General features: G+C 52.1%; 1 protein-coding gene across 1 annotated transcript in view; it reads left to right on the forward strand.

Moving 5' to 3' along the window:
* The window catches only part of Hivep3 (HIVEP zinc finger 3), a 70558-nt gene extending 69332 nt beyond the window's left edge, over positions 1 to 1226 (forward strand). The window contains 1 exon segment of the mRNA XM_051171835.1: positions 399 to 1226. Within this exon segment, the coding sequence (XP_051027792.1) occupies positions 399 to 1172 (774 nt within the window). The 3' untranslated portion in view covers positions 1173 to 1226.
* Positions 1227 to 10666: the final 9440 nt, after the last annotated feature.

The following is a 10666-nucleotide window of genomic DNA, read 5'->3' on the forward strand; positions in this document are numbered from 1 at the left end:
CCCACAGCATCTCTTCTGTGGGACACTGACCAAAGCACCTTTCTTGTTAAGTTGGGAGTCCCTGTAGTGGAAGGTTGAGATCCTCAGATGTGAATTTGTATGCAAGGGTAAGGTTAGGTCAAGACCATTCCCTGCAAGTAAGAGGCAGAAGAGCCAAGGTAGACCAGATGACCACAGAGATGCCACCCCCAGGATCCCCCTCCTATGTGGAGCCAGCACATTCTTCTAAGTTGCCCAGCAGGAAACTCTCTAAGTAGGGGTAAATCCTCATTCTGGCCCCAGTCAGCAGCCTTCGTCCGTGATCTCAGGCCTCCCTGACCTCTAGGACTCTAGACCTCAGTTCTGCATGTGCCCAGCATGTAACCCTTGCCTTCCCCTGTTCTGTTTTCTGACCCCAGCAGAAGACTGAGTCCCAAAGTCCATCAGCTGGCCCTGCTCCTCTCTTCTCCCGACCATTCTCCACCCCTCATGACTTCCGTGGCCACCTCCCTAGCCGAAGTGAGGAGAAGCTCTTCAGCCACCTGCCTCTGCACTCCCGGCACCTGAGCCGAGCCCCCTGCCCCCTCATTCCCATTGGAGGGATCCAGATGGTCCAGGCCCGGCCAGGAGCCCACTCCACCCTGCTCCCAGGGCCTTGTGCGGCCTGGGTCAGTAGCTTCTCAGGGGGCGGCAGTGACCTAACTGGGGCCCGAGAAGCCCAGGAGCGCAACCGCTGGAGTCCCACAGAGAGCCCTTCAGCATCGGTGTCCCCTGTGGCCAAGGTCTCCAAGTTTACACTGTCTTCAGAGCTGGAGGAGGGAAGGACCAGCAGAGGCCCAGGAAGACCTCCCGACTGGAACCCTCAGAGGCCTGAAGGCCCTGCAGAACCCACGGGCACACACAACCCCTGCTCTCCACAGCTGCCCCAGGGCCATCAGGTGGCACCATCCTGGAGCGACCTCTTGGAGTCACCACACACACTGGCCAACCCAAAGGCCTCAAGCTTCCTACCCCTGGACCGCAGCAGCTCCATGGACTGCCTGGCAGAGGCCTCCGCTGCTCACTTTCCAGCCCGGAGCAGGAACCTCTCTGGGGAACCCAGGACCCATCAAGGCTCCCTTGAGCTCTTATGTAGTGGGGAGCTCAGGACTTCTCCATTCCTGCTCAAGGACAATGACCCCCCAAGCACTTAGCCTCGCCAGCCACTTCAGCACCTGGTGTCCAGTGTTCGGCAACAGACATTTTCAGCCTGGAGTCATCCTGCTTCCATGGGCATCGTCGTCCATCTGTCCGTCTGTCCGTGCGGCTTCTGCTCAGCCCCATCTGTTATATTGTTTCACATATGCACTTACCTGTGCCTTTTTCTAGCCCTTTTGTTGCTTGAAAAGAAAGAAAAGAAACAACACAAATCACACACATCCATAAAAACAAACAAACAAACAAACAAAAATACCCATGAAGGAACTTGAGGCTGTGACTAGTTTGTACTTTGGGGACAAGGCTGTAGGAGGGGGGAGGTCTCTTTGCCTCCACTCCACATTGGCAGCCATCCCAACCTCAAAGTCCATGAGAAGGTTCTGTTGCACTGAGGGTGCCAAGATGTAGATACAGGCAGGAATTCGCCCACCCCACCAACCAAGAACATCATTTTATTTTATTTTTTGTAAGAATAGGAACAAAAAACTACTTTTGGTAGCATCTCAGTACAGAATAATAGCAGGGGGGCAGAAGAGCCCACAGTGAGAACTGCGGGCCTTGCCTCCTCCCTTCCACTCCCCACCCTCTCCCAAGGCTAACACAGGAGCCCAGGTAGCCTGTCTGCTTTCTCCTACGCACTGTGGGTCTCAGCCTCCTGGGCCTGGCCATGGGCAGGTGATTCTGCAGATGAAGGGGGTCAAGGCAAGACTAGGGATGTTCCTAGTCTGGCCCTGTTCTGAGACTGGGGTTTGCATTGTTTCCCCCAACCCCACCTCCCACCCCAAGAAACAAAATGTTACACTTCTTGCATGGCTGGGTTACGTGTGTGTGTGTGTGTGTGTGTGTGTGTGTGTGTGTGTGTGTGTGTGTGTGTGTGTGTGTGTGTACATGCACACAGAAACCAAAGATGGTGTCTGGTACTTTCTCCAGCCTCCTCAGATTCTCTTCTCTTGACTTAGAGGACTTGTGAATTATCCCAAGTCATTTGAGTTTTTCTCCAGTTCCCAAGGCAAACACCCGCTTTAAAAAATAATAATAATAAGTAATAAGAACAAATATTTAAATCCCAAGTTAAAATATGGAACTTGACCTGTTTCATACTTTAAAACAAAACAAAACAAAACAAAAACAAGTAAAACAAATCATCTGTAGCACAGGTTCTGTGGTTACATTTCTAAGACCTTCCAGAAATAATCTTCTTTACCTTCCCCAAGAAAGAGAGAGAAAAGGGGTACCATCACGAGGAGGCCCCTCCTACAGCCCTGTTCCTTGTTCCAGCCATGTTGGGTACTGCCCTCACCCTATACAAAGCAGGGACTTATCCCTGGCCATCAGGCAGGGTGTGTGGCTGAAGGCTCATGGAGGGCTGAGCTGCAAGGCCATGAGTTTCCTGCGCTGGCCTGCCCCTCTTCCTCCCTCCAGATCGTGCCCATAAGTGCACGTGGTCCTTGCTGGATGAGCAAATCAGCCACAGGCCCAATGCCCGGGCCAATCACCTGGTTTGTCAGTTTGTCCTCTTTGCCTGACTTGATGCTTAAAAAGTAAGAGTGTAGGGCAGTGTGCTGTGTGCTGTGCTGCAAAGTACCATGGGTACCAGGCTGAGAGCCTCCAGGTGCTCTCAGTAAGTCTCCTGCCCAACGGGGAGAAGCTGTCAAGGCCAGGCTGGGATGCTGGAAGGAAGATAGTAGAAGCCTGGGCGCTGGCCAGCATCAGCCGCAGATCACAGCTTTCGTCCCTTCGGCCGCTCAGCCCTAACACACAGGCCTCACAGATTGGAGATGCTAGGGGCTGAGTTGGACAAAGAACATGGCCTCAGCCTGTGATTGGTGGCTTTCTAGGTGAGAGCTCCTAGCCATGGACATCAGGCTAGCTCCTGACCTTGAGTGGACAGCAGACTAGCTCTTGACCTTGAGTGGACAGCAGGCTAGCTCCTGACTTTGAGATACCCACATTTCTCCACATCACTCTATGCCCAAAAATCTTCTGGGAATTAATCTCCCAACTCCTCCTCCTGCCCCCCCCCCCCCTGCCCCCCCCCCCCCCGTCTCTCTTTTCCTCCCTCCCTCCCTCCCTTCCACCCACCCCCACCTTTTTTCTCAGCTACTGTGTGGCCACAAAATGAAAAGTCTCCACAGTTATTGGGCACAGCTGACTCAGGGAAACGGGATGGAACAAAAGCTAGGAATTGGAGACTTGCCTCTAGGTGACAGAGATAGAATACACAGAGTTTAGCCTGGGCTGGTGCCCCACACAGATGCCCAGAGGGCTGCAATGGATGTTGCTACCAGGCACAGCTCTAAGCTCCTCCCCGCAAGCTCTCTCCAGGCCCCTCCCCCCAGCCCCTATCCAAGCACAGGGTCCCAGTCTACACACACTTGCCCTACCTGGAAAAACCTCTCACTCCAGGAATGCCATCTGGGCTCCTCACCCACAACTTCTGGCTTTGCAGTCTGCCCATGACACTACTGTCAACGATGACAGTCTCATTCAGAGATCTGTGTGGGGGTCTGCTGACACACACCAGAACAAGATGGCCTTGGCACAGACTGTCTTTGACCCTCCCTACCTGTGACAGTTGGTAAGGTCTCAAGTCAAATCCTGTCTTCTGTGGGTGGTGGTTTCCTGAGGCCTGACCCCTAGATGCCCTTCATGGGGCAACCTCACATCAGAGTACTCTCCCATTCCACACCGAGGGCAGGCCTGCCTCGTCCCGCCCCTCCTCCATTACAGCCACCAAGACCCTCCAGGGGTCCTGGCATGGGTAGCTGCCTATTTTTCCAGACACAAAGCCTCTGCTGGCCTCGGCGGGGAAAAACATCTTAAGAGAAGTACCTCCCGGCTGCCTCTAGATGCTGTTTGCTCCCACCTGGCCCAGGAAGAAGGAATATGTCTGAGCTGAAACCTCCTTCTACTCCTCGCTCCAGCTAACTCTTGCAGGTGCAGTCCTGGAAGACCATCTGCTCCGCCATGTCGTCTGAAGTCAGTGCCGCTAACTCCGCCCCCGTGTTGCAGTTCCTGTCTGCTTGGCATTTGAAAACCCGCTTGGGTCCTACTGATCGCTTTACTGAATGTGGTGGTGGCCAAGAAGAGAGGGAACCGTGTAGGCAAATGTAAGATACTCACTCACTCTCTGTAAGATAAATTTCTGCCTTTGTTTTTTTTTTTTTCGAAAAGGTGTATGCATTCTGTACGTGAAATTGTCTGTAGAGAGTTTCCACGTTCTTAAATGGCAATACATTCCAAAACTTGTACTGTAGATATGTACAGCAACCACACTGGAGAGGGGTAGTTTTGCCTGTGGTTTTACTTTAAACTCCAGTTTCTACACTTGTATCTTGCAGTTGTCAGTATGGTATACATCAGTGCAAAAGAAAAAAAAAAAAAATCAAACCAAAAAGAAAAAAAAAGAGAGAGAAAGACAGAAATTTACACAGGTCTAAAGCACAGAGTCCGTTGTACAAAAGAGAAGAATCGCTCAGTATTGGTGTGTGTGACCCTTGTTGTAAATCCCATCTGTACTGTGAATGAGACGTTTTTACAAGTATAATTATTGCCTTTATTACAGCTTGGGCTGAGTGTTCAGCCTGAAGATATTTTTTACAAAAAAAAATAACAGCACGTTGGAATAAATTTGAAAGTTCCCAACAGAGCCCTGTTGGCCTGGCTCGTGGCTTTTCCTCCTCATTTTTTAAGAATTTATTTTTAGGTATGCGTCTGTGTGAGTGTGTGTCACACGTAGGGGCCACCCATAGAAGTCAGAAGAGAGTATCAGATCCCCTGAAGCAGGAGTTACAGACAGTTGTGAGCTGCCTAGTGTGGGTGCTGGGAATTGAACCCGGGCCCTCTGGAAGAGCAGCAACTGAGCTACCTTTGCGGCCTCGTCATGGCTTTTCTTGAGGACTGCAGAACATTAGGGTTAGGTGAATACTGATGCCCTAGGCATTCACTTTATTTTACAGCAGACAGCCCATGGAGGGGGAATGGCTAGGTCATAGTCATATGGCCTGGGACTTCACTCCCCTCACTTCCAGGCCTGTCAATACAAGCCTCAGTTCATCACTGTGGGAAAGAAGCCTGAATTCATCCCTAGGGTTTACCATAGCAAGTGTTTGCCTGACTTTCAACAGCAGGAATGGATCCTCTCCAGCAGTTCTGGAAATCTCCATCTGTGGCCATGCCACCTTTATCATATCCGTCCTCAATGGTCTTTGAAACTAAGCAGAATGGGATCTGGCTAGTACTTGGGAGATTTCTGAGGTCTGGGTGTCGCTGGCTTGGTCCTTTTGCTCTAAGGAAACCTCTTCGGCTTCTGGTGGCTGCAGGTAAATCATGGCACTCCTAGCTTTTAGACACACCCGATTCCTTGACGCCTATGCAATTCTATGCCCCCTTCTCCCCAATATACTTCTCAGTGGACTCAAGGCCCCACCATAATCCAGGATGTTCTTATCTTAAGACCCTTAAGTACAGCCGCTAAGACCCTTGTTCCAAACAAGGGTACTCTTGGAAATTCGGGAATTATGACATATGACCATATTTGAGAGCCACTGTTGAACCAACTATAAGATGGTACCTGAATCTGTTCCTGATGTGGCAGGCCCTCTGAGAGCTGGATGGCGGGAGTGGGTAGAGATGGAGAAGAATACTTTGTCATAGACCTGGACACAGACCCCCTGGGCAGTAGCAGCAGAACTGTGGGAGTGGTTGGTTGATTATAGGGAGCAAATGTTGAACATTGTGGTGGAATAAGAGAAGCTTGGGAGGTGGGGAAGGAGGCTTTGGAGCCCACCCACCCCAAAAAAGTGCTAGAGGTCAGCATCCTTGGTGACATGACAGAGAGAGTGTTCTGTGAGGGATCTTCTCTGCCAGCCCAGTAGAATCACCTGAGGGAGCTGCAGATGAAGCCAACGCAACCTGAGAAGGCATGAGTGACCATTAAGGACAGTGAGAGAAAGTCCCCAGGAAAGAAGGAAGGTGTCTTGCAAGACCAGAGGGCTGTGGCCACTGTCTTCCCTGATGGTGGTTTCTCTAACGGCAGTGGGCAGTCAGACCATGGGCACAAGGATTCTTCCAAGCGCGGCTTCTGCCAGCCCACAGCAGAGAGCGACAGTGAGCGAAGAAGAGGAGGGAGATGGGCAAGTGAGCAGGTGAGGCTGTGGGCCATTGGGTGTGGATGGAGTCAGGCTGTGGGTGAGGAGGATGGAGGCTGTATTAGTTTGCTTTCTGCTGCTATAACAAACACCACCATGACCGAAGACAACTTGGAGAGGAAAAGGTTTATTTCATCTTCTGGCTTACGGTCCACCATGAAGGGGATCATGCCTGAGGCAAGAACTGAGGCAGAAGCCATGGAAGAATGTTGCTTATTGCCTTGTTTCCCCCATAGCGTCCCTATACCACCCGCCCAAGGGTCACACTGCCCACAATGGGCTAAACCCTTCCAAATCGATGCCTACCGGGCAAGCTAATGTAGGCTTTTTCTTAATTGAGAGTCCCTCTTCCAACATGACTCTGGCTTGTGTAGAGTTGGGAGGGAAAAACTAGCCAGACCAAAAGCCGTGGTTACACAATAGGTGTATGGATGCAGAGAAAATGGGCTAAGATGTGCTTTTAGCTGCTGTTTCAGGATGAGACCACAGTGAACGAAGCCTATGGACCACAGCTGCTGAAGAGGCAGAGGCCAAGACGTGAGTTTGGGTACCAGGCAGGTGATGCAGGTAGCAAGCGAGGATCATCTCCAATGCTGGCAGATCTGAGATGGAGATCAGGTCTGGGAGCCCGGTTATAACCAGTCAGGACAGGCTCTGCAGTGCTGCTGAAACAAGTGTGCCTGACATTCTAGGGTTGAAGGCAGCAAGAACATGTTCCTTCTCCAACTGACATCCAATGGACACCAGCAACAAATATCCTGCCACAGTTAATTGTCACTATCCACTTGCCTGAGTTTAGAATCACCTGGGAGATTTGATAGGGTACACCCTGAGTGTGTCTACAAGGTGTTTCTAGAGAAGAGTCACTGAGAGAGAAAATCCCACCCTAAATATGAGCACCATTGCATGGCTCAGACAGAATAAAGGCAGGGGGAGAAAGATGAAGCTGGGTGAGGATTGGCATTTCCCTTTATACTGCCTTCTGGTGTACTGTTCAACCATGCCCCTCCCTGCCGCTTAGACTGAGCCCACCGTGACTGTGAGCCACCGTAAACCTTTCCTCCCTTAACTGATGTCAGGTGTTCCAACACATGGACACCAAAGCAACTAGGATATATCCCTTCTTTTCCCATCACTGGTCAGAGCCAGCCACACTGCCAGGTTCATACGGAGGAGAACTGGGGGTGCCAGGGCACAGCCTCTGATGCATATACAAGGTTAGAACTTCTCAGGAGTGAGCCAGATGAACAGAGGTGTGTGATGGGATGGGGACAGGGCAAGGACAATGGAGTCCCCCTCAGAGGGGATGCACTTTTACAGGAATGGAGAAATGGCCCCAGGAGAGTGTAGGAAGCAGAGAAGGTACCCTATGCTGAAATCACAGTGTGTGTGTGTGAGATAAGGAATAGAGCCTGGAGAGGAAACCCTAAGGGGAGGACAGAAAATGGGGGGGGGCCCCACAAACGGAGTCAGGGACACTCATCCAAGACAGCGGGGAAGAGGAGCCCTGCTGAATTCCAGGAGAGGATGCCCAGTGCTCCGTGTCCAGAGTCCTACAAACTCAGTCTGCAGCTGTGACAACTACCGACCAATGGTGAGTTCAGGTGCCATCCTTAGAGAAGGGAACACCATAGGTAGTGACAATAAGACTGAAGCTCTCCCAAGGATAGTGGCACATGCCTGCAATCCCAGCCCTCATGAGGCCTAGACAGGAAGATCTCAAGTTGGAAGCCAGCCTGGACTACATAGTGGGATCCTTTTGCTATGGCTGGCCCTGAGGAAGCCTCCCAGGGAATCCAAGTTCCCCCCTTAATCTCTGGCTCCTTTCTGGCTCCCGGGTAATGCTGGGTATCAGGCTGCACAGCTGCCTGTGCTTGGAGTCCAGTTGTAGCTCTTGCCACCAGGCTCTGTGGACCCCACGGCAGCTGCTGCCATCTCCTGCCTGCCATTGGCTCAATGCCGAACCAGACAGACACTGGCATGCTGCTGGCTCCCAGGTCTTTGCACACGGGTCAAGAGCCGTTGCCCTTCGGGAAGCAAATGGGTCACAATGCATGTTTATTACAGGTGAAGATAAGGCCTAAGATCACACGCTCACAAGTGGTAGGGCCACAGTCCTGTCTGTCACATCACTTCCCAGTATCCCTGGAGAACAGTGGCTGAATATGACAGACATCTTGGTCAAGGCCTGTTGGGTCTCCATCCAGAGCTGGGCAAAGTCCACAGGAACTGGGAGAACTTGCCCCCATTCCTAAGACTATGCTCATTGTGGGCTCAATCCCTGGGGACCATAATCTGCCCTAAAGACTTTGGAGGACAGACCACTTCAGGAAGGACAGCCTTGGGAGGATGGAAGGGCCACAGGGGCAAGAGTCTGAAGATGCTGCAGCCTGGGGCTTCATTGTGCAGAGCTCAGCATGGGTGATAGAAGGCCATTTTATCACATTGTTACCTTTTACATGGAAGGGAGCCTGGGCTCTGATTCATGAGCTCCATATTTGGTTAGCTAGCCATGGAGAGTCTGGGCCTCTGTAGCCCAGGGACCTTGGCTGGAGCTGGGGACCCCCCAGCTCACACATCCCACACTCTTATCATGACCTCATCTGCTTTTGGAAGATAAGAGTGCCAATTGTCCTCTTCCTGGTGACAAAATGGATGCTCAGAGCCGGGAAGACCTTGGCTTGTGGCCAGGGCTAGGATTCCCATAGTCTCCACAGACCCACCTGCACCACCCCACCCTACCCCAGTCCCAAGTGCTACTACCCAGCTCTTCTGCCCAGCTCTGCCTTTTTAGGAAAGGAAAAGAGCAGCCCTGGTGGCAGGCGGGCGGGCAGGCGGGCATGCTAATCCACCAGCTCCCGGCAGCTCTGGTTACCCGTGGTTTGGGGCCCGGGCAGCCCTGGCTGGGAGTGCCAGCTCAACCAATGGGTGCCGCCGCTCAACTACTCTGGCAGAGCCATACAAGGCCTGGTTGCAGCCCAGTCCTGATCAGGCACAGGGCAGCTCCAGTGTGCCGGCACCCACCCCACCCCTGAGCCTGCCAGCCCAGCACGTCCTCCGACTCTACCTAATCCAGCCTGGGAGCAGGCAGGGCTGCAGTGCACGTGCACCAGGCCCAGGGCTCCCCAAGGTCAGGGATGTGGCACTATCAGGGCAGAGACCAGAGTCAGGAAAGGAGCTTAACTGGTCATGGGGATACCCCTCAACCCTGGGTGAGGTCAGGGTGATAATGGGGGACAGGACCGGGTTCAGGCCGCATCATCACTGACAAGAGTGTCTACTCTCATCCCTTTGTCCTCTCTGCTTTTGGAATGGGCCTCAGCAAGTCCTATGGCCTTCATACCTTGTGGTATGTCCCCAGCCACTTTGTTCATCCTAAGGCTACGTGTACCTCGGAATCAGGCATGCCCATCAATGCCTACATATTGTGAGACTCACATGCATAATTCATACATATCCTTTCTTTGGTGGCCTGTGTGCATCCATTGTCCTGCTGTGGATCCGAGGCTAGGGAGAAATAGGCAGGTAAAACCGACGGTCCCTTCTCAGCAGATTCTCTCCCACCAACCAGTTAGTTCCTAATGCCTCTAATTTGGTGCTTACAAGATCCGTGGGAAGGGGGCTTGAGGAGATGGCTCAGTTGATAATGTTCCTGCCACCATGAGTACCTGAGTTTGGGTCCCCCGCACCCATGTAAACAGCCAGGCATGGCATAGAACGCCTATAATCCCAGCACCGGGAAAATGGAAGCATCCCTGGGGCTCTCTAGCCGCCCACTCTAGCTGAAATGATGGGCTCTAAGACTCTATCTCAAAAAGCAAGGTGATTGGGGATTGAGGAAGACATCTGATGTTGGCCTCTGGCCTCCATGGGCATGTGTGCACATGTACATACACATATGTGCACGCATACAGAAAACACACACACACAATGCATGCATATGTGCACACATACAGAAAGATACAGACACACCTAAACCATGAATGCGCGCGCGCGCGCACACACACACACACACACACACACACACACACACACACACACACACAGAGGAGTTGTGGAAGCTGGAAAACACAGCACTGACGATAAGGGAAAGTGAGTCACAGAGGGCCTCTTTACCCAAGACCAGAGTGTAGTATTCAACCTAAGGGCATGTTCCCTCAAACCCTTCTCCTCTGAATTTAGCTCCTAGAGGGAGGCAGTCTGGTCACATGTAGACCAGTGTGAAGGCAGGATTGAAAGCTTCCTCGAAGGAGGATCACCTATTTCTCAAGTGATTTAGGTTCCCTGCACCAACACTGCCTAGGCCATTGGCATGGCCACAACCACAACCGTCCAGTTTG

The sequence above is a fragment of the Acomys russatus genome, chromosome 29, assembly GCF_903995435.1.
Source record: "Acomys russatus chromosome 29, mAcoRus1.1, whole genome shotgun sequence".
Classification (NCBI taxonomy): domain Eukaryota; kingdom Metazoa; phylum Chordata; class Mammalia; order Rodentia; family Muridae; genus Acomys; species Acomys russatus.